This window comes from Lampetra fluviatilis, chromosome 1 (assembly GCF_964198595.1).
Source record: "Lampetra fluviatilis chromosome 1, kcLamFluv1.1, whole genome shotgun sequence".
Taxonomy (NCBI): domain Eukaryota; kingdom Metazoa; phylum Chordata; class Hyperoartia; order Petromyzontiformes; family Petromyzontidae; genus Lampetra; species Lampetra fluviatilis.
In genome coordinates this window covers 33784655-33809413 of record NC_136275.1, presented here as the reverse complement: position 1 = coordinate 33809413, position 24759 = coordinate 33784655, and the positions used below count along the sequence as shown (strand labels likewise).

General features: G+C 42.2%; 1 protein-coding gene across 1 annotated transcript in view; it reads right to left on the bottom strand.

Annotated features, from left to right (window-relative positions):
• MYO15A (myosin XVA) overlaps positions 1 to 24759 on the bottom strand; it is a 160194-nt gene that overhangs the window by 94316 nt on the left and 41119 nt on the right. The window contains exons 4-10 of the mRNA XM_078861186.1: positions 11664 to 11746; positions 10596 to 10659; positions 7873 to 7982; positions 5557 to 5631; positions 3915 to 4011; positions 3187 to 3290; positions 895 to 958 (exon numbers count right to left, since the gene is read on the bottom strand). Of these exons, the coding sequence (XP_078717312.1) occupies positions 895 to 958; positions 3187 to 3290; positions 3915 to 4011; positions 5557 to 5631; positions 7873 to 7982; positions 10596 to 10659; positions 11664 to 11746 (597 nt within the window). The remainder of the gene's footprint in view (positions 1 to 894; positions 959 to 3186; positions 3291 to 3914; positions 4012 to 5556; positions 5632 to 7872; positions 7983 to 10595; positions 10660 to 11663; positions 11747 to 24759) is intronic.

The window sequence follows — 24759 nt, the reverse complement described above, 5'->3', positions numbered from 1 at the left end:
CACTTAAATTCCACACAGATGCTCTTGTAAAATCATACTTATTATATTGTCTCAAAGAGGCAACGTGTTGCTCCAGCAGACAGATGTCTAATGCGCAGTAATTGCAGGAACCAGCACCGCTACTTTCAAGACACTGCTTTGGTGAAGTGCACAGACACTACTGACGTAATACCTTCACTACAAAATGACTCTTCTACACAATTTTGTAGTCGTTAGTGATATGGGTTCATACATTATTTGGTAATGCTACGTTGGCAGTGGTGTACAAGCAACATTAACAACAAAAAACCTCACCGCACTCGTCAATAAAACTGTCGCCTTAATAGGAAAAATAAATGATATGCGACGTATCACAGCACCTCGCATTTATATGCAATTACAAACGGGAAAAGTCACCAGGTAAATTTTCACATCACACACAAAGCTAACTAGGTTAAATTAAACATCGTTCTAGATTTGAAGCTTTCGTGACTGCAAGGATTCATACTCTTAGGTTTTTTTCGGTAAAGTCACGTAGGTAAAAATAATAAAATTTTAATAATAAAAGTAATAATAAAAATAAAATAATAAATCACGACGTTTCGGAGGCAACACAAGTCTCCGTCATCAGGTGGGACCATCACAGCCAGATTTACTGTGTCAAGTGAGGCATCGTTCTTATTTACGATGAGGCATCGTTCTTATTTACGATGGTGACAAATACCCCTGTCTCTCACATGGGCCTGGCTGTTAGAAGGACTCTGTCTCGGGGCTGTAAGCAGCTGGGATAGAAGGGCAGTGTGCCAATGCAGCAGCGCTTCCAGCTTCACGTGCATACAGACGCGCTTGAATAATGTGATCATCTTAAGTATAGTATGTATGAGATGTATTTTAGCGTAATCGTTCTAGCATTACCTGAAAGACAATTCTTGACTTCTCGAGTAAATACTGAGAAGTTATGGCACCATTGATCACCCCACTGAAACAAAAGATCACGTGAAGATTAGCGAGTCACAAGAGGGGCAGGGCTGGATTCTCATCGGTTTCCACGCACGATGAAACAATAAGCGATGACAATACCCGTGCAAATGATTTTACACGCGAATCTAATTTTAGGAGAGAAAATAAAAACAATACTTTTGGCATGGCTGGTAGGTCTCCTGTTTAGTTTGCTTGCCACTAAAACAAGCAGCGGTTTGGTAGAACGAACCCTTGCCTCCACTTGCTTATTATGGCGGTCATTCTCATCATACCTGATCTCCGATGTGTTTTTCGTGGTGCACCACATGTTGTTTGGCATGCTGTACGGTTAAATCTTGACTTAAAGCTTTCGTGACTGCAGGAATTCCTATTCTTAAGGACTTTCGTTAAAGTCACGTAGATAGGTTGGAATTAATAATAAAAGAAACAAAAAACTACGACGTTTCGATCACAACACAAGCGATCGTCATCAGGATCGTCATCAGGCTGACGATCGCTTGTGTTGTGATCGAAACGTCGTAGTTTTTGGTTTATTTTATTATTCATTTGATCCCATCTACGTGACTTTCCAGAAAGACCCAAGGAATATGCTGTACGGTGTTTCACTCCCAGTAGCAACTGAATAAGCTCCCAGCACATGGAGAGAAACATCGGACATCATACCGAAGAACACGTGATACAACCCGAAAACACATCGGAGATCTGTACAACCATCGCAGGTAGCATGCTACAAGATGTAACGTGAGCCGTAAGGACCATACATATTTAAATGCATCATGAAGTGTTTGCTAAGGAATCTGCTGAGGATATGAGCTGGATGTGTTTAGATGAAACAACTTTTTTAAAACACTATGTCTTGCCTTGTTCTCCAATGCTTATCTCAATTGTGTCATTGGCATCATGAGATGAAGGATACATTCAGAACTCTAGCTGGGCAGCGCATCGCCCCGTGTTGCAGAATGGTTCATGGAATATTTCACAGAACTGCTTCTGAAATGTATTCAAGTGACTCATTTTCCACAATAGGGGTAGCACTTCCTCACCCACCCTGCTACAGAGATAATTATTTGTTACATTTTCAGCGCTGGAATGTATCCATGTTAAGTGCAAAAACAAATTTAACTGTGAAGTGTTTTTGTTACATTAGTCGCTAGGCTGAGGCTATCAACTCACTCCACTTGAGAAACCTGATTAAGTATGGATGGCTGTCCTGATTTGAACCCAGAATCTCTGTGGTATCAGCTCAGCACTCTGACTTATGAGCCAAGTGGCCGCTTGAAGATGAGATGTTTTAGGGATAATATTTCTAAGAACTGTCACCGATCATATCATGAGGGCCTATACAGACATCCAGCATAGAAACAAGCCTGCTCAGAGAGAGACCCCAGATTTACACACTTACTCAGTTCCAAGACCAGTACCAGCAAACATGAAATAATGAATACTGAGACATTTCCAACTTATTCTTACAAAATGTCCCTATAATGGATAGACTCTCTATTCGCTTGAAATAATGTTCTCACAAATTACCATCCAAAACAGACCATGCAACATATTACGACGCAATGTCCGATCCAAAAACCCAAAAGGAGACATCACAGCGATACACTCCGCTGAGCCTGCACGCGGTTATCTGGCTTGTCCACCTGAATGCGAAATTGTAATTGTTGCTCAACATGTATATCAGCCATACGAAAGAAGAAGACCCACAAAACTCCAAAGCTCTGAAACCGCAAGTGCTAGGCCGTGTCACAGTAACACGGCCTAGCATGGCTCCCACCAACCCGAATCTCACTCGAGCCGGAGATATTCTTCTGATGATTCTCATGCTGGAAATCCCCGCGTGCATGCCGTGCATCTTCTACTGTCTTGACATCATGAGATTTTGAGCTTAACTGATGGTCTGTTTATTCCCATTATAAAACACTGTTATTTCAAGCTTTGTTAGTGGGTAGTTATTTAAAGTTAATTGTAATTTTTTTTTCTTCAAGGAAGCACAGATTGATGTTATTTTCTGAATTTTGGTGCCACGTATATTAGTGGTAGACCATGTATAGTTTAGAGATTACTTTTGATTTACACGCATAAATTATATATAGTTGTGACAGCATAAGTACAATCGAGCTGTGCGTGACAATGCATTGTTAATCTTGTACTGCCTGCAAATACAATTACAAGAGAGTAACACGCTGATAACAGGAGAACTGTATCATTCTGAGTTCTCACTCTTCCATGAAGAGCTGGATGTATTTGCCGAAGCGACTGGAGTTGTCATTGCGCATGGTTTTGGCGTTTCCAAATGACTCCAGCAGAGGAGTTGCCTCCAAGATCTGTGAACGTACAAAAGGCAGAGAGCGCCAGCAAGCAAGATGCACTTTTTTTTTAATCCAGTCACAAGGAACACATAGATTAGAGATCATATGCAGGTAAATTACATCATACAAACTGTTGGGGAAAGTAAGTGGGCTTGGAAAGGCACGTCGTAAGAATGGACGATGGTCACGAGTAACGACGGAGAGGTAGCCAAGCAATGAACCGTTCGAGAGCACATCCACAGACAAGGTTTGAGTGACACAATCAGCCGTGTGCAGGTGCTGGTTTGGTTGCTGCATAGCAGCCTTTTGAGATATGGCAATGGCATGGGAAGGCATGAATTCAGCAATGGATTCATCATGGCTGATGATGATGGTATGCAATCAGTCGTGTGAAGGTGCTGGGTTGGTTGCTGCATAGCAGGCTTTTGAGATATGGCGATGGCATGGGAAGGCATGAATTCAGCAATGGATTCATCATGGCTGATGATGATGGTATGCAATCAGTCGTGTGAAGGTGCTGGGTTGGTTGCTGCATAGCAGGCTTTTGAGATATGGCGATGGCATGGGAAGGCATGAATTCAGCAGTGGATTGATCATGGACGATGATGGTGGTGGTATATTGTCTGACACCAGCTGCACCTGCTGGGTGATGTTGTCCTTGCGAGTGTGGTTCAGCGCCGCCACGTAGCGCAGAACCAGCTTGGTGGCCTCCGTCTTGCCCGAGCCGCTTTCTCCGCTGGCGCCCGGATTCACGCGCCGGAACACGATGTTACACTTTAATAACATTGGTCAACAAAAAAAAAATTCTGGCCTAGACTTTTGCAGCTGTTTTAGACTAATTTCAGGGTGCTGATTCCAAATCTGATCTCAGATTTGCTCTATCACATCATTTTTATGCTATCGGCATACCCCATTTTCATTGATTTTACCTGAAATTAACTCTGTCACTTATGATTGCAAGTTGTTGCGAGTCAGTGACTGCTTTAGTGTTAAAATATGGTGCTGTATTTTTAGGATAGTGTGTTTATAATATAATTTTATGTAGATATCCACATTTATTTAATATTTTTCTTCTGCAGTTTTTATTGAAAATGCAATATTTGATATCTAAAAAACCTGATGTGATAGACAAAAACTGATTTGGAATCAGCACCCCAAAATTACCTTAAATCCGTTGGAATACCTTATGCCAGAAAAAGTTTGTTGACCAGTGTAATAATAGTAATAGTCTAGCGCATTTTTATAATTGCACAATTGTTATCATGCGAGGACATCATGAAGGCGCTCATGTTTCACGGACAGAGTCTGCAGTCGTTTCACAGTAGGGAGTGATGTTTAGCTATGTGTAATCCCAAATTGAGTAATTTGGAGGTAATTTTTTCATATTTGCCAAATTTAAACTATGACGCTGGAACACAGTGGCCTGAATTTTTCGAATGACATCATGGGATCTTTTAGAATCCACTGTCAAGCAGATGGTCCGTATTTGATGGTTAATACACCTGCAGTAATAACCAGGGTGGCCTGCAGGAATCAACCCACTTGCCATATTCAAAGCCTTTTGCAACATGCTGCAAACACACTCCCTACTGGGCTATGTGACCGCCCCAGCACGGTTTCGCTGCATTTGTTGGGGTAAAGGTGCTCTGGACAGATGTGTTTGTCAATCTATGGGCCAGATGATACACCATCACAAAAAAGGAAATACAACTGATGTAAAAATAACTAATCCAGAGAAGGGTTTGTCAGACTAACAAGGCCGTCAGCAACCAGTGGTGGTTTCACCCTAAAATGTAAAGAACCCAACCGGAGATAGATAAGTCTGGAAGTTAATTGTCTAAATCTAGATAATAAGATATGTTATCTGTGGTCTATTCATGTGTATCATGTCAAGGGGGGGGGGAGTTAACATCAACTTTATAGAAACCACTGTGGTTTGGCAATTTCACACAGAATTTACTGGGTAGAAGCTAACTATCACAATGATGTGTTTGGAAGAATTCTGCATTTGTAGGGATCGGTATTAGTGTAGACGAAGAAACGGGGATGAAAAGACAACCATCAAAGATATTGTGAACGTTTTCGAACACCAACTTTATGTTATAATCACGGTATTTATGAAATGCATGAGCCATGCAGAGTATTTGAAATTAAAAAAGTCAATCCAATTCAGAAAAAATGATGAAAGCTGACATGCAGTGTGAGTTGAGCTTTCAACGCAAGGTTCACGTAAAGCTGTACTGCAGTGGGACTTTTGTGTTTAATACATGAGCACACCGACCTTATTAAAATGCACTGATTTTCTTTGGCATCAATCATCTTCATGTAGGCTGCATTTGCAATAGAAAAGAGGTGGCTGGAGAGAAAAAAACAGGAATCGTATTACCAGCATTAACATAGTAAACCTATGTGAAAAGGGGACACTGCATTTACATGATTCTAGATTTGAAGTTGTTGTGACTGCAAGGATTCATACTCTTTGGGTTTTTTCGGTAAAGTCACGTAGGTAAAAAATAAAATAAATTGAATCACGACGTTTCGGGTGCAACACAAGCGCCCTTCTTCAGGTGGGGACAACTTAGAGAAAGTACACCGCTTAAGTGGTGTGACACTCTTAAGTGTGTGTCACACCGCTTAAGTGTGTGTCACACTCTTAAGTGTGTGGACACATTTAAGAGTGTGACACCTGAAGAAGGATGCTTGTGTTGCGCCCGAAACGTTGTGATTTAATTTATTTTAATTTCTTACCTACGTGACTTTACCGAAAAAACCAAAGAGTATAAATTTACATGCTTGAGTAATATAAATGTTAAAATTATAATGTGTTTGTCTAAACGTGCATGTAAGGAGTAGCTGAGTGTGGTGTTTGCCAAACCACCCCTTATGCGTTTTTCCAGCCTTAATAGGTGCTCGTTAACAGCACCTGTGCTTTCAGTCCATATGGCTAAAGGGAGACTCCTTTCCGTGTCTGGTTTTGCTTGACCGTGTACTTACCCAACTTTAAAACAAGGCTGAAAATATATTATGCACAGGTCATTGACTAATCTGACATGACACAATCATTTGATATGTCTTTCATACAGATCTCGAGGCATGATGAATTAAATAAAAAATACCATTCATATTGTTTTTGGTCTTTATTGGCCAACCTTTTTAATTTCCAAAAATAAATGTAGATGTTTATCGGTGGGATACAAATGAAGACCATTTATACCTGTGGCAGTTTTTTTTAAGGTGGACTGAGATCAAAATGAAAAGGTACATCGCCTTGTTCCTCCCTGTTATTGAAGTGAGAAAAAAAAATTGACCACTCTATATGTTAAGTGAAGTGACTAAGGATTTGCATTTATAGGCCACTTTAAATAAATGCCTTAGCTACTCAAAGCACCTTAAATCACATCTCATCTCAAGCTTGAGTGCCCTGCTGCAGTCTCACCAAGGGGACCCCGGTGGCAGCCGTCACTGTGAGCCACGAGGTTCATGCAACACCGGCCAGATTGTGGGCCTCAGTCTACCAGTAGGAGGCAATGTTGCTATCCGGCTTCCCAATTAAGTATTTGTTAGTAATCTATCAATAATTTGTCAAATTTTTACAGATAATTCTTGCGAAAAGTTGAAAGGCTTCCCAATTAAGTATTTGTGAGTAATCTATCTAACTTGTCAAATTTTGACAGATAATGCTTGCGAAAAGTTGAAAGGTTTCCCAATTAAGTATTTGTTTGTAATCTATCTAATTTGTCAAATTTTGACAGATAATGCTTGTGAAAAGTTGAAAGGCTTCCCAATTAAGTATTTGTGAGTAATCTATCTAATTTGTCAAATTTTGACAGGTAATGCTTGCGAAAAGTTGAAAGGTTCCCCAATTAAGTATTTGTGAGTAATCTATCTAACTTGTAAAATGTTGATAGATAATGCTTGCGAAAAGTTTAAAGGCTTCCCAATGAAGTATTTGTGAGTAATCTATCTATAATTTGTCAAATTTTGACAGATAATTCTTGCGAAAAGTTGAAAGGCTTCCCAATTAAGTATTTGTGAGTAATCTATCTAACTTGTCAAATTTTGACAGATAATGCTTGCGAAAAGTTTAAAGGCTTCCCAATTAAGTATTTGTGAGTAATCTATCTAAATTTTCGATTTAAAGCTTTTGTGACTGCAGGGATTCATCTTCGTGGTTCTTTCGGTTTCAAACCCCCCGCCCACCTCCTACGCATTTCACAAGTAGTGACTAATCCCATATCTGCATTTCCCATAAATATGCTACATTCCTCTTGATATGCAAATTCCTTTGTCAAGGCGCTCTTATCCCACCAACCCAGCTTAAATATACGCTCCAAGCTTGGTGGTGTTTCATTCTTCACCTGAGGACGGCTGCTTGCGTTGTGGCCAAAACGTCGTGAGAATTATTTTATAATGTTTTATTTTTTATTATTTCATTATTTCATTATTTTCCTTCTACGTGACTTTACCGAAAGAACCACGAAGATAATCTATTTAACTTGTCAAATTTTGACAGATAATGCTTGCGAAAAGTTGAAAGGCAGGCACTAAATTTAAGAACGCCATTACAAGGTACGGAGCCTGGGCATGCGATTCTCACGGCGGATTCTCCCCCATCGCCTTTCCCTCGTACAGCAGCACCACCTCCGAGCTGTAGATGTCGTACATACGGTACGGGTTCAGGGACAGCAGGATGCTCCCAATGTACGTCTGTGGAGGAGGTAAAACGCGCGGGTTACGAGGCTCGTGTCAACAGGCTCATGCTCAGCACCGCTGGGCAATCACCCACGGTGTGACCTGCGGTGACCAATCTCCATCCACCGGATCACGTAGCTACTCCACTGTCCGCTTTTATCGTTTGCTGGCAGCATTTCAGATATTAATTAGGCTACTCCAGAAACCTTCCGCGGGTTCACCCACCAATCTCGACATGAATATATATGAACAACTTCTCACCATGCGTAGAAAGAGCACATTTGTCAATGTGCCAGTTTGCACAGGTTTGACGAAACACCAATCAACATAAATGATAATAATTCCTGTGGCAAAATTGCCAAAACTGCCATCTACTATATATAAATTGATATTCCCACTCAAATACTACACGGTTGTGGCATAATAGATAGTTTGAAATATAACATCAAAACAAATTTAATTAAAACTATTAATCATGATGGCTACCCAAATTTGCCCTCAAACAAAACATGAGTTATCCCCTGGTTACGTGTTCCCCTGGTTAAATACTGTACAGGTTCAAACTTGATTTGAAGCTTTCGTGACTGCAGAAATCCATACTCTTTGGTTCTTTTGGTAAAGTCATGTAGGTAGAAAATAAAATAAATGAATAGCAGACCAAGCTTTTCCACCTGATGACGGACACTTGTGTTGCGCCCGAAACGTCGTGATTTATTTTATTTTATACCTACGTGACTTTACCGAAAGAACCAAAGAGTACACCACATGTTATTTACTGATTGCCTCCTACATAATAAATTAAAGTTTAAATAGTAGAGCATTACGTCAATTTACAACAATAAGAAAAGTCTCATAATCCTACATTGAAGTAATTTGTAACATTAATTGTACTGTATTGGCCCAATTAAAGCACTGATGAATGTGTTGCTTCTTGTGCGTTTTTTTTTGGCAAAAATGTGCGGCTGTCTCCATTACCGAGAATGGGGCAAATAGCCAAAGTGACGAGTGTAATAACAGCAGCACGCAAGCGATGGTGGAACATGCCTGCCTGTAATCCAGCACTTTGCAGGTGAGGTATGTGGTACATTAGGAATGGATCACTCTTTTAAGTATGTCCTTGTGCAGCAAGGGAGTAAAGTGTGGTTCTGTGAAGGTCCTGATGTGCTGTGCAGTGCATCAATGTGTAGTGGTGGTGTTGACGCGCGCCGACAGTGATAGATCACGGGGCGGCGCGGGGTGCGTGGTTGTGCGCGCTGACACAAGGTGGGAAATAGGATCGTGGGCAGCGCGCAGTGATTGGTCAACTGGGGTGGGTGCTCTCAGCGACGTCCGCATGAAGGACTATAAAGGGGGACGCGCGGGAGCACTCGGGGAGTTGATAACCAGTTGAAGATCGAAGACGGAGTTGAAGAGGTAGGGCCCTGAGACCCCTAGTCCCGCTGTCCTTGTAAGGGCCGGGACCCTGTGTGGCTCGGAGGCGAGACTGTGGGACCCGTGGTCTGACGTCCATGTGGGACGAGGCTGTGGGACCCAGAGTCGAGACGGACACCCCAGCCGGGTGGGTTCCGAGAAGCTACGGGGCGTAAGAGCCCGTGTGGGTGTAGCCAGGGGAACCCCGTGGGTTAAGGCTGCAGTTAGCCACCCGTGTAATATAAGTTGGTGTTAATAAAGAGTGTGCTACCCGTAAGGTCGTCTCCCGCCAAGTTACTACATTACAAATGCATGTGTGTACAGCAGCAGGTGATGACTGAGTCGGACCTGTAGGTGGCTGGCAGGGTTAATGAATAACCGCACGTGTAAACCAGCCACATGGTTAATGGCGTCTCGGAAGAGTTGCTGCGTGTAACTTGCGCTGTTGCATTTTACAGAGTGACGGTGCGGTTCTTCACAAAATGAATATTAACTACAATAAATAAATGTGCTTGCCCTCGATTTGGAGCACCTGCCCACGTCCTTCATTTCGAGTGTGCAACAGGTAGATGGATCACGCAGACATCATCGTGGTTACGAGATACCTACCTTCCTGCAGAGCGATGTGATGTATTTGTAGAACCAAGAACGGCAAGTAGGATGCTGACCTACAGCAGCTGTGAAGCTTTTGTGCGCTATTCCCCTCGTAGGCACACATCATTTGTTTGGACGTAAATATTTATATTCCATAAAATCAGAAAAGACAATTATTACGTGCAAAACAGACAATATGATTATCATGGACCTCATATTGCACGATTTATCATAGTATTATCACAACGTGGCTATCCTAGTTTATTCTGGGTGCTACAGTTTCCTCCTATAGACAAAATGCTCATTTGAGAAAACCCCTCCTGAGAAATTCTTGAAACTCAGTGGGAAAAATACGTATTTTGATTTATGATCAAATACCCCGACCTTTCATCCACTGACTGCTTTTCCAGAAATCCATAACTCCTAAACCTTTGGACCTATTAAAATATTGACCCCTCCAACTCACCCAATAGCCTCTTGACATTGAGCTTTCAGACCCACAGAGCTCTAACCTATAACACCAATTTGAACCCCCCCCCCCCCCAATAAATAAATGAAAATGCATAGAAAATCAGCAGAAAAGTAATGGAGATGATTTCATTGTAAATATTCAAAAGCACTCACATAGATGCGCTCGCTGTCGTACCGTTTCTTGAGGTTCAACAGGATCGCTCCTTCGTGCAGGTCGCTGCATCACACACGGAAGTCGTCGGTTGTTCACAAGGATGAGCTACTCCAGTTATTGATTACAGCTCCTGTGTCTGTTATATGTTTTATTAATTGCTCGTGTCGTGTCGTGCCAACGGCCGAGAGAAGACAATCTAAGTTTACTTCCCATTTGGTGTTGACTTATTGATTACACCTGGCATTGGTAATACGGAGGTGTGTTTTACTTCTCTCCTTATTTGACCATGAAAGTCTAGGTGATCAGCTTTAAATAGAGTTTAGTAATCAGCCAATGAGTCTAGCTTCAGGGTAGAAGCAACCTGGACAATTGGATGCTTTGATTTTGGGCCCCAACCTATCGAATTCCCTGGGTTTCATTTCTTTAGACAATGTCTCCTCTAACTTAGCCACTATTTATTACTCTTACTGCATGGCTGAATTAGTCCCGTGCTGAGCCCCCTTTTAACCAACACTCTGCCTCCTGCCACACCCATCCCCACCAACCCATCTTGCTCAGAATTCTGCCTTCATCTTGCCTACCAAAGCCAAAATATGGCATCAACAATGTCTCTACAAACACCGATAATGGCTTGGTTCTGCCTAATATGTCTAAAATGTCATCTGGTACATAAGTCATGGAAATGTAATGCGTTGTAATGCATTTGCCAGTGCTTATTACATGCGAACGTTGCACATTTACATTCTAGGCTGCCTCTGTAATTGTGCGGTCCAATCCATGTGTGCTCACCATGCCTTTGTGCCACCCTAAACAAACCCCAGGTCTGACAAGCACAGGCCCCTACCCCTCTCTCTCTCCACTCTCGCACAGATGACCCAAGCCAAAGAGATCACTTACACAGGTTAGGAAATTTAGGCAAGAGACCATGACCCACTAAAGCCTATCAAGACTGAAAAAAAAGCAATTGTTAGGGCACGAATTGCTCTTAAACATTGTCTACATTGTTTTGCCTTTTCTGGATCATCATCACACACATCATCAAACAGAGCATCATCAGCATCCCTTACTCCAGCTGGGTGAGATCCTCTATTCCCACCTCCCCACCCGGATCCCGTGCTCGCAGGGTGCCTGGGTCCATGATGGAGTAAAGCTGGGGGCAGAAACAGGGGCACACACACAAAGACAAATCCAGCATATGACCGGCAAGAGCGTGGCTCATTGAGCAGTGCAGATTCACAAAGAGATGGACCACCAGAAGGGGATCTACAGCAACAATGAATGGTACAAACACACAATTGACTTACAGTGGATTTACTTTTGGGTATATACTATAGCCATCTTATACATATGAAGCAGGGTGGAAACCAGACAAAACCTTCATTTTGTGGGACATCCTAATTTGGACATGACAACATTTTCCAGTGAACACAGTGCCCAAAGATCAAAACCCACCAAGGCAGAGCAGATAACACATTCCTGCGGAGGGAGCTGGAAGGAACGTTGGGTTGCTCGGTCAATGGCCAGGGTCAACGGCGGCGTGGTGTATTCCGCAAATATGCCCGACTGTGAGGGCGGGCACAAGCCGGCGTGAGTAGGTTAAACGTTGAGTTTTATAAGGGCACCAGGGGGTGACCAGCCCCTCCCCACCCAGCCCCACCCCACCCAGCCCCTCCCTGTACGACGGACGGACGGACACAATAATCCCCTGTGGGCTGGTGTAACCAGGAGGTTCCTACCAGTAAAAAAAAAATGCTATTTTTATTTAGCTTAACACAGTGGTGGGAATTATACATTGGTCATACGAGTAACGTCCTTTCAGACTTCTGTGTTGTTTAGAAATATATTGGTGAAAATTAACTCTATTATACACCATCCCCCAATCCACCAACCCCCGTAATGCTCCGCTAAATCATGCCTCCAAAGCGCACACAACACCAGGCAACCCGAATCACCCTAGGGGAGGCACAGAACAGGAGCTTCTGATGTTTTCAGGTCACAACATTTATAGCACAGTGAGCAAACCACTGCAACCACTACTCCTCACAAAAACAAAGATCCCCCATATAAATTTTGATTTAAAGATTTCGGGACTGCAGGGATTCATATTATTGGTTCTTTCGGTAAAGTCACGTAGAAGGGAAAAAATAAAATAACTTTACCGAAAGAACCAAGAATATGAATCCCCCATATAGCCTGTAACATATTGTTGGGGCAAATGCTGTTAGCGAGCACCACTCCTCACATGCACACACACACAAAGGCATTGGTTTAGCATGTACAACTCTGTCAATCCACTGAAGGATGAAGGCTTCCCTGTGCCCTGTCAGCCATACAGATTACTTTGACCTTGCTTCACCACATTGGTCAGTGCAGGTTGAAGAAGAGAGAGGCCCAAGACTGGATTAGATATCTCTTGCCACCCATGTATGCGATGGCTGGCAATCAAACTCAGGTAGACGGATTCATAGGGGCCGTCCATAAATGACGTCACGCGATTTTAGACGATTTTTGACTCCCCCCCCCCCTTCGTCACACGGCGTAACAAAAAGTCAGATCCTCCCTCAAATATGACGTCACAAAGCTCTGCCCCCCCCCCCCCAAAATAAAACATGCTTCAAATCGCTTTAAACTATTGTCATTGTAGTGCGTATTTAATGTGGCGCTGCACTCTGATGTTGTAAAAGAAAACATGTATTAAAAATTCTAGATTTGAAACTTTCGTGACTGCAAGGATTCATACTCTTAGGTTTTTTCGGTAAAGTCACGTGGGTGACTTTACCGAAAAAAACCTAAGAGTATGTATTAAAAAGTCTACTTAATTAAGTAGAACGTGTTGTCTATATTCATTTAAAGTTGCGCATTTTGATGTGACGTCACATTTCTCAAACCCCCCCCCCCCTCGTCAAACATCGTCACAAATGTCTGACCCCCCCCTAGGTGCGTGACGTCGTTTATGGACGGCCCCATAGTGCAATGTGCTGACCACTATGCCACCGCTCCAAATCCTGCATTTGTATACACATACAAAACTTCCAACACTCACTCAGACCCTTTAACAGGTAACAGCACTAAGGAAGTAAATGCCAAGTATGATGATCGTGCTTTGTGTGTTGCTGGTAATGTGGCATGGAGCAGTCTACCCGTTGACATTAGACTCGCATCAACACTAGAGTATTTCATGAGACAATTAAATACACGCATGTTTACCATCTCTCTTGTGTCATTTTGTATACCACCCTTAAGGTGTAGTTGTCGTGGTATGGTGCCAACCAACTCATCATCATACCCACCACTTATCTGACCATGAACGCCTTTTGGCGTAATCTGGTCCAATACCAATGGAGACTAGGCTCTAAGAAAAGCTGTCTCGGTTGTGGACCAATCAACTTCAAGGACAGTGCATATCATTATCAGAGTTGTTTCTTTTTGTTTGTATTTTGACTGCTTGTGTTGTGGTTATTGCAAACATGATCCCTTGTGATAATTGGGTTTTTACCCTTCTATCTGGCAACAAAACTGACACCTTTTGTTTTACAAGGAGTCATGTTTGCATAGACCACAATACCTGCAGTCATAATTTACTAGCAAATGAGGTTCCAATGATGATCCCTTGTATAAAGGTGTCAGTTTTGTACCAGTTGAAATGGTAAAAACCTATTACTATGGCCATGAAGACTTCGCTGTAGGAATGATCTGTCACTTCAATTCCAATTGGTAACAATACACTGCTGAGTCTGTCGTTTGAGAGCCCCGTCTGGAGGCATGTCACTTCTGGCTGGGTGTCATTGCATGACCGCAAAAGAGATGCCGCTTTGGCATGAGGCCCAGCCAGATGCTTATTGCGTGACACTCGCGTTAGGACCACCTCGGCGTTACATCACATCACAGCCTTGTTCAGGGCATCATGCATGGCTCCCTCAATTATTCAGCATTGACAAGCAGGCCCTATTTTATGGACGAAATGTAATCCGCGGGCCACCGTATTACGGCAAAGCAGGGAAACATGCAACACGGCGAACCCTGCCCTACTCCCCCACCAACCGTGCATCACACTCACACACAAAACGAGCTGTGCAGGCAAACAAAAATTAACTCGTAAAAACAAAGTTTTTCACTATAAATCCTTTATATGCGTGGCAGCTAGAGTCCTCTCGTCCTCTGGCTTAAGATGGCTGCCACCTATGGGTCAGATGAATGGCTGCCACCATTAAGCAATTGGTAATTAAATATTATTTATTTTTTCCTAAAAAGTGTAAAGTTTTGGGAAAAAAATGTCACGAAAATACATTGTCACGCACAACGAGTCTGTGTGCAAAATGTCAGCTCGATTGGATCACGGGAAGTGGGTTAAAAAACGACCGAAAAATTTGCACGGTCATAAGCAAGCAAGTGAACTTAATATAAAGGATTTAAAAACAGATTGATCGTTATTCGTAAATGTTTTAAAGGGGAAATGCCTCGCTTTGAAAGTGTTTATCAAAAATATTGAGTCCTGCACGTTAAAACCTGTGCCGTATTTTAAAAATGGAGGCATCATTTAGAACAACCGTTCCAGGATGTGAATCAGAGCCTACTTGTTACTCGCAGAGTATGGCAGTACTACTATACATCTAAATATGTTTTGTCCATCCTGCTATTGGGCTTTTCATACCAATATTATCCAGCAATGTGTAGTTTGTAGCTGCTATCTAAATTAATCGGTAATTCATGTAAATTGCAATTACACTTCCATCAAAATAAATTGAGCAAATGTGACCAACTGACAGCAGCAGTGATGATAGACAACTGTGAACCGGTTTCATCCTAATTGTCAATTACTCCATCACTGCTGCTGTTAAGAAAGTGGTCTGAGGCAGCAGAAGTTGCTTAAATTTACTGAAACGTCACCTTATATATATTTACCCTTCTGAGGCAACGTTATTGGCGAATAAATTGAGGTTTGTGTGCATTGTGTTTGTGCACCTCTGCTAACACAGCATCACCAAACAATAAAAAAACCCATATCAAGAATGACGACAAAACTGTGTAGAACAGTAATTTTGCATTAATAGCCTGATGTCAGAAGTGCTGGTGCACCTCTGTAAAGCAGTGTCTCAGATGTCGAGGTTTGTGCAAACATGCAGTTTCTTTTGATTTAAAGCTTTCGTGACTGCAGGGATTCATATTCTTGGTTCTTTCGGTAAAGTCACGTAGAAGAGAAATAATAAAATAATAGAAATATAAAACAACAAAAAACTATTAAAACAATATTATTTTATTATTTCCCTTCTACGTGACTTTACCGATAGAACCAAGAATATGCAGTTTCTTGTTATTTGTTCTCCAAGCCTCAGTAGAGATACAAGAGATATAAACGCACCATTATACCTGCTCGATATTTTAGAAGTTACAAGGCAGCGTTCGTTAACGGCAATGGTGTCCTGGTGTTTTTGGCATCCGTTTCTGTACCACTGCCAACACAGTCCCTGGACCACAAAAATATAGGTGAGCGATGTATTCAGAAGAAAGGTAGAAGAGAGAGAGATGTTTTCAAAGAGAGAAGACAGCGAAGAGACGTGTATTTTAGAATGGACTTATGACCAAGACAGGGTTAAAGTTCAATGCAAAATCCAACTACCTCATCAGAGAAGTAGTCCTTCTCTGTGTGCTTCTCTCTCTCCTGGGTAACTCGTCTTCGGCGGCTGGAGGGCCGCTGGATACTCGCCGAGTACGAAGGCTTGCGGTCACGATACACGGTCCACTTAGCCAGGTTATCCGACGTGTTACCCGGCAGCCCCGTGTCCCCATAGTTGCTGTAGCGATCGTCGCCGCTGCCGCTTGCCGGAGCCCGAGCCCAGTGTGTGTGCACGTCCGCACTGATGAGTTCCTGCTGCATTCGGCCACTTTGTCGGGTCCGGTTCGCTCGGGGCATCGCGAAAGAATTCCCGCCACCCCTCGCGTTAAAGCCATCATCGTCCTCCTCCTCCTCAGCGTCATCTCCCTCGCTCCAGCTCTCAACCCATCCGCCGTCTTCATCCTCCTCTCTGAAGCGCTCCATCCTAGAGCTCGTGTGATAGCCACTGTGCTTACTTTGCCCTGGACGGGAGCTCCCTGGGTGAGGCCTTCTCCTTTCTCTTTCACGCTGCGATGTGCCGTATTGCTCCATATCGATCCTCTGTCTTGCAGAGGACACCGATCTGTAACTTCCCTGATGGTGGTGGTGGTACCTCATTCGCTCATCTTCCTCAAAGTCGTCATATGGGTACTCATCATCGAGGTGTTTAGGCATTGTTGAGTGTGACCTGCGGCTACCCGACCTTGTTCTCCTATTGTCCTCCTTGAGATACTCGCCTTGGTCCTGGGAGTAGACGCTTCGCATCATAGAACTCAATACAAACTTCCCAGAATTAGATCTAGATCCACTATCAGGCGCCAAATGTCTACCACTGTCCCTGTGCTTACGTCCAGACCCCAGACACTTCACTCCAGCATAGTTTCTCATCTCTGCCCAGGGCAGGGGGCCCTCGAGCTGTGCCTTGGCTGACTTCTTCCTGAAAATCCCAATTGTTTTAGAAACCTTACCGAGATTCATTTTGCCTTTTTTCTTCGTTGAAACTCTCTTGGTCATTGCTCCCAAAAACTGGCCCATTACAGAGGTTCTATTCATGACCCAGCTCTTCAGCTTACCCTTCTTTGTGCTTGGCTTCTTGCCAATCACCAACATCTGCGCTGTCTTGGCTCTTTTGGCGAATTTGCCAAATTTCTTGTCCGGAGGTTTCTGTGTCTCAGCTGCCGGTTTATTGGAGTTTATAACCATTTTCTGGGCTGTTCTTGTCTGCCGGACTAGCCTACTTAGCCTGCCAAACATCCCAGATCTTTTCTTTTTTTGCTTTAAGGAAGATGTCAACTTCTGTGCAGCTCTGGTTTTCCGTGCAAACAAGCCAAACTTTCCAGAAGTTTTGGTTTTAACTTTATTTGCCTCTCTGCCTTTTGGTGTAGCAAAAGCAAGTTTGGCAGCCTTCGCTTTGGCGGCAAACTGACCTGCAGTTTTTTTCTTTTGACCTGGTTTTGCCGCAGATTCCAAGTTCACTGCTAATCTGGCCTTTGACGCAAATGCACGGTGAGCTGTTGCACCAACCTTCGTTTCCTCCTCATCCTGATCTCTGTTTTTTCCATTGCTCTCCTCTTCGTTGTCATCCTCGCTCTCATCTTCACTGTCATCTTCCGTATTGTCATCTGGGTGCCCTGCCGGCGGCCTCCTGCGCCCTAAGCTGATCAGAAATCTGAACGTCCTCATGATGGGGTTGACCCAGCCGGATCTCTTGACAACCTTGCCTTTGACATTCTTGGTAAACTGCATGCCCACAATGGCCTTGGAGGCACCTTTGAGATTACGCGCTGGAGCCCTTTCACTCTTTGAAGGTGGCTCATTGTCGTCATCATCCTCATCATCATCCGAAGAAGAGGACTCGCTGCTGCTATTGCTGCCTATGTCCTTGTTGGAGACACCCTGTAGTTTCTCTTCCTGCTCACTCCCTTCCCTCTCGCTGTCCTCACTTTCGCTCTGCACAGACTCAACTTTATTTAACTTTGTGGGTACATTTTTACCTCCCCTCCTAACATCACTTCTCACATTTTTTCCATTCCCCACCTCACTGTTGCCCCCTCGGCCTTTGTTAGGTCTACCAACCTCTGCTTTCCCATCTCTTTTGTCATCTCTTTTAAGAGGCTTTCCTTTGTCACCTTTCTTTGCGGGAGGGTCGGCACGGCTTTTGGTGGCCTCTTTTACGGGAGCTGTATCCGCTTTTCCTTTATTGCGGGGTTCTCTGCCCTTCTTTTCTGGAGGTCCCTTGCCATCGCCTTTCACTTCTGGTTTTCCGGGAACTTTGCTTTCTGCTTTTTTCTTTTCCTTCGCATTGCTTTCCTTTTGTCTCTCCTTGGCCTCATCTGTCGGCTTCCCCTTGGCCCTGCCGGCCTCCTGGGAGTCAGCTGCCTGCTTGTTTCCTCTCCGTTTCGCATCAGCCTTCTTGGCCGGCATGGTGTTTATGCCTCCAACTCAACTTGAGCCAATTAAATATTAAGGAACATGTGTATTTTAAGTACGCCCAGCTATTCAGGTGACCGCAGATGCATTGTTCCTACTTTAGTGTCTATTCCCTTAGTTATCCTGAAAGCCCAAGCGTGGCCCATTAATCTTCAAATGAGACACACGTGAAATATACAAAACTATTTGAATTTTAAATTAAACACTCACATTTCTCATATATGTACAGTGTATGAGCCTGTTAAGAATAAACACAGTATATAATGTGCACAATTATTTGCTAAAACCCCCAAAAAATGTATTTCATAGATGAGTATGCGTACATTAATGTTTATGAAAAGTCTGACTCACTTTTGTTACACATAGTGACTTTAAAAACTGTTGTTACACGACATCCTACTGCAGCTGCGAAATAACTAAACCTTGACATGAGTCTACCGTTCAAGTAAAAACAAAACAGGTGTGTCTTTCAGACACCGCAAATCCAAAAACGCAATTGTTTTAAGACCTACTGTACACGTCGATGATTTCCTCATCCAGCTTTTGCATTTCTCTTGCAAATTCCATGATGTATTTTATTCTGGTCCCACGTTGTCACACGGCACTAATTACAATCCATCTGAGTTTCACAAGGTTGATTTCAGCTGATAGAAAAAAAAATACAGCGAAACACGCACGCAATTTTCTTCCAAATGCCGCATTAGAAATAAATGAAAGCAAAATCCATGCTGCTGCTGCTGCTGAAAATTTGAGCTGAGATCGGTAAATCGTCAATTTTTTTCGTCGTATCTTCCTTTCCTCTCGCTTGCTGCAACTCGCTGGGTGCCCTGAAACCGCTCTTCTGCCACCGCTCTGCGGACGAGCGAGGCCCTCGCCCCCTCCTCGCGCCGTGTGGTGCGCAACTTCCTGTAACTTTAGTCGGGATTCATCCCCGCCCGTGAATAATGCAGCTCCGCAAAGCAGCGGAGTGTGCATCGGCCGGCACAAAGAGCGCGGCAGGGATGTGTCACACAAACAAATTATCTTAATGAACGATCAATCAGGCTTCATCTCCTTTTTTTTTTCGCCGTGTGCTCGTTGCGGAGGTTTCGATACGAGAGAGGGATCTCTGCGCTGTTTTTTTTTTGTTTTACACGGATTGACACGGACGTGGGTAGTAGTCTCATGCGGCGAGTCCTGGTGAAATCGCGTGTGAAGATAATTTTTTTGCAAAGCGGCCCTTATTCAAAGCAGAAGAAGAAGGTCTATTATTGTAACTTATCTATCATAGCATGTTGCAATGTGATGCTTGGAAAATACTTTTAATTCAGAGAGAAAACAAAATGGAAAACTATTTTCAACAAAGGTCACTGGTTTGGTTCTATCCCTTGGCTTGGTAAGTTGCAGCAAGGGGAAAGTTTCTTAAATCCTCCCGCCTCCATCCACCCAGCACAATAACTGGTACCACAATTAGTTAATCGGCAGGCCGCCTGTGGTGGGGTAAAGTGTGGGTACTGCCATCTCTTCCGAGCTGTTTGATCCGTGTGTAAGAGCAGCCTCAATACCCACGGAGCCCCCCGCTCGTGAGCTCATTCTGCCCACAGTGGCATGAGCAAGCAATTGGAGGGCTGCACTTTGACTTTTTATAAATGTTCGTCAGAAGATGTTTGGCAATAAATGTTCATTCGAGGCTACTAATAATATATGAGTAAAAAACATTATTTTATAATAAAAAGACTGAATTATTAGGGGTACATCAAATAGGACTTTTTACTCTTGTGTCAAATATATTTTGGAATCCCGCGATCCAACTGCGACGCTGGATAATATTTTTTTTACATATTTATTCAATAAACTAGCAAGTGACAACTGTAGGGAAACACAAACAGACACAAACAGCCACGGAGAAATTGGGAGAGAGCAGAAGACAGATGTAGTAATACAAAAAGAGACCGTAAGGGAAACAAAACAACGATCGAATGTAAAAAATAAATGTGTTTTAACAGCGTGTGAATCTGCAAAAAAAAACGCATAATGGTAACCATTTATAGAAGCTGCAAAATGTTGAATAAGCAAAATCAATGACAACTAAAATCCATCAAAGCCAGAAAACCACCAACAATGGCTTTCTACAATTAAATATAAGTGGGAAATCTGAAAAAAAAATCCAAGCATATACACTGTCTGCACAGGCGTATACAACACTATCATTTTAAATAATTAATTTTCATCTAATAACGCAAGAAAACACCTCTCACAAATGAATCTTGATACTCGGTGATTCTTTACTGGGTAACATTTATAATAAGTAAAATAAACAATAAAAGAGCGTAATTAATTTCTCTATACTGTAGGGGTTATACTCAATGTAAGTTTCAGTTTCATTTATTTGGTATAGCCCTGTGAGCCATTCGGCTCTTGAATCGGGTGCAACCGCAACAAACAAAAAACATGAACAAGAAAACATCTTAAAATGACTATGCGTAAAGGCTTGCTTAAAATGTTTTAATTCTTTGAAACTTTCCTCCACCACAATTGTAAATTACCACACCATGTGAGCAAGCACACATCAGAGACACTAAGAAGATCTGACAAACTGCTCTCCATAATAGAGTTTTTTGGGTTCGATCGCGTAAATATAAATGTGTCGTTAAATCCGCCACCACCCTACACAGCCAATTAGGAGTAAGGTTTGTCACGTAAATAAAACATGCCAATTAGTTACTAATACACTACACGAGTGTGTTGGAGAGTAAACCTACAACATTACAATGTTGTAAATGTTGTGGGTTTACTCTCCAACACACTGGTGTGCTGTACTAGTAACAAATTGGCATGTTTTGTTTACTGGACAAACCTTACAAATTGGCTGTGTAGGGTGGTGGCGGGTTTAACGACACATTTCTATTTACGCGATCTAACCTAAACCCCTCTATTATGGATTAGATAACTTATGGACTGGATAATATTGGTCGCGAAAGCCTTCGTGTTTAACTGACATTGCTTTTGCTACATTACGCGTGACAATTAGTGCAATGCTGCACTATAATTCAGTGCAAGCCCACTCCTGAGACTATGTAATTAATGTAGTTTCATGCATTCATGAAATTCCACGAATGGGTGGAAATTCCAAATTAGGGTGGAATGGGCTGCCATGCCTAATCAACGCTCACCACACAACTCATGCCGTGAGGGAGTGATGAACACACATTTGTTCAATGATGAAAAGTTTATGCCATCCTCTGTTCTACCCTAACCCTCCTTACTTTGAGCAATTGTGTAACTGCAGCATTGGTAGCAGCAGAAACGCTGTTTTATGTGGAATCAGTCTGACATGATATGGAAACATGGAATCTGTACTACTTTGTGAGAAAATGACCACCACTCAGCAAAAAGGTAATTCAGGACAAATGTGTCATCTGCAAATTAAATTAGAAAACATTCAATAACACACCATACACGGTACTGCTATTCTCATTGTTTAGCAGCTGCAAGGTTTACAACTGTTTTTTTAATAACCAACAGTCTGAATTCCAAAGCTACCTGGGAGTAACATCTTATCAAGCTATCACCAAGTACCTTCTGACAGATTCGTTCACATGAAGAGGCCTCTGTGTACAAATAATACATTTTTTACAAATAAAGCAGGCATTCTGCAAACTGAATAATTGCTACCCCTGTGTATATGTTATACAAGTAAATCTAAAGAGAAAAATACAATAATTATTTACAGAACTACCATAAATCTTTATATATTTAAGCCTTGTTCAAAGAAAACACAAGCCAATGAAAGTAATATAGTGCAACGAAACTTGCTCAAAATGATGACTCATTTCCTACAATAGCGCATTCTACGTCATCCTATACAAATGTCTAAATGCACATGAAGATGTTTTAAAGATGGCTCTTCAGATCTGAATGGTACATGAATAATAAATAGTGGGAACTTCGGTGTCGTGTTGTCAGTGGCGAGTCACTGGTCGTGTTTAAACAAAACAATAATTGTCAGAACAGGTTGTTATAAACACGAACTCCACACACATGGGGAAGGACTAAGTGTCTAATCGGTCATTTCATTGGTCATTCTTGCATATTGCCATATTTGATCAATGACATACATGCTATAAGAAATCATTGCAGTATGGTATATACATTATAATTACTCTTTCGAACAGATGTTTTCTTTGCACGCTAAGACTATTGATTGTCACTTGCTTGAAGATTCTATATCTTAATTTCATACCAATGCTTCCTGTTGTCGGACGATTTGCAGATAGTGGCACATCATACAAACACGCAAAATGTACGTGATGCTTCATAGAACAAATTAATCCTATTTTCTGCCATTACATGAGGTGCAAGCGTACATGGGGAGGTAGTGTGCATTGTGCAGAATGTCATAGTTGCACAGTACATTCTCTGTGAACTTGTGTTCTTTCAGTTTCAACTTTGTGCATCGGTTTTCATGGGGTATTGTAAAATACCATGTTTTTGCAATGACCATAGCCTCTGTTAATCATATAGCGAATACTTGTCCAGCATTTTTGTGCCATTAATAAAAGCTTGGCGCTGAATTTTTCCTGCCATTGATTACTGATAAATATTCGAACATTACGATTATAATGTTTCAAATGGCCGTCTCTCCCAGATGCAATTGCTAAAGAGAGGAGTTTTCCTCTCGAGTATAAAGTATATTTTATGTGCACGCATGTATTATTCACAAAGTAGGTTATTCAGTTTCAATGTCATAGCTCAAATTTCAAATTTGAAAATGACCTGCAATTATTAATTTATAAAATTAAATATCCCTTCTAGGGGCTGAACATCTTTACAAATGAGGCTCTGTAACATCTAAGTTACGAAAGATAGTGGAAATTACTCGGTGGACATGGCAATCAAATCATGTGAAAAATGGCCAAAGGGAAAATACAATGTTACTATAGATTCCAGCCAATGAAAACTCGGAAAGGACTGCGAAATGATTCCAATTGTTTTCATCTAATTGCTGCTTTAACCCATGATTATTTCTAGGATGGTACAAGTGCATACAGCACTCAAAGAGGTATGCAATTAAATGTTTACTACAGCTCTGCGTTTGTTAAAGTAATAGGACAAAAGTGCATGCCATTTTATTAAACTTCAACCACACTAAGCCACCTTCTCAAGCGCATCTGAATCTCTTTGAGATGTTAAATATTGATGGACCTTCTCGTAAGCTGCTAATTCGGGCAAAAAAAAAACAAGCAGGTAAGGAAGAAGGAGACCCATGCATATTTAACAACTAAGTGCACACAACTACGTGTGTCTACGTAACCTCTCTATGAAGACCAATAAGCGGGTGGTCCTGCAACCTCACACTCATTGAAAAAAAAAATAACGTAACACACACCTGCCTGACGCGAGGTGTGTGTTAACCATATCCCAGCAATCGTGACCTATGACTCCAAGCTATCACCCGGACAGAGTGGAAACAATATGGCCACTGTCACCTAAGCAATCTTGTGACCAGTATGAAGAAACTTTTCAATTACATTTTCGTTTCTCATAAGCATAAAAAAAACTAACTCTCACGTGTGTCGGCTGCCTCCAAGCATGCATTCATAAACATTCTTTATTGTGCCTGATGAACAGAATAACTCTGCTCCACCTAACCAAATGTCAAAATAAGTTACTCGATTAAAAGTATATAAACACTTGAAATGCACTTATATTTTGCCTGGACTGTTGTGTACAAAAGTTTTGTGAATTCTAACAATAATGTGTTGTGAGGACATTCAAACATGTGCATTCACTAACCTTCCTTGACAAAATTCGTTCAATCACAAAGGATTGTTATGAATTGGTAACCTCTGTCCCGTGTTGTCCTGCTGAATATTCAATGTGTGGAAAGAAACACCTGCATTTGCATAACCATGCTGCACTCAAGGCAGCCCTTCCACAGATTTCTACCCTTGCTGGATCACTTCCAGCTTCAGGTTTTTGTTGCCTTCCTTTGATCTCAATGTAGTCACAGGGCATTTATGTTGCATCGCTGAAGCCTGACTTGGACTCAAGGCACCTACATTTGCAATTGTTAGCAGTGCTGGATTAAGGTAACCTGAGGTCCCAGGTCCAGAGCAATTCAGGAGAAAAAAAAACTGGTTTTGTTCACAACAGTTGCC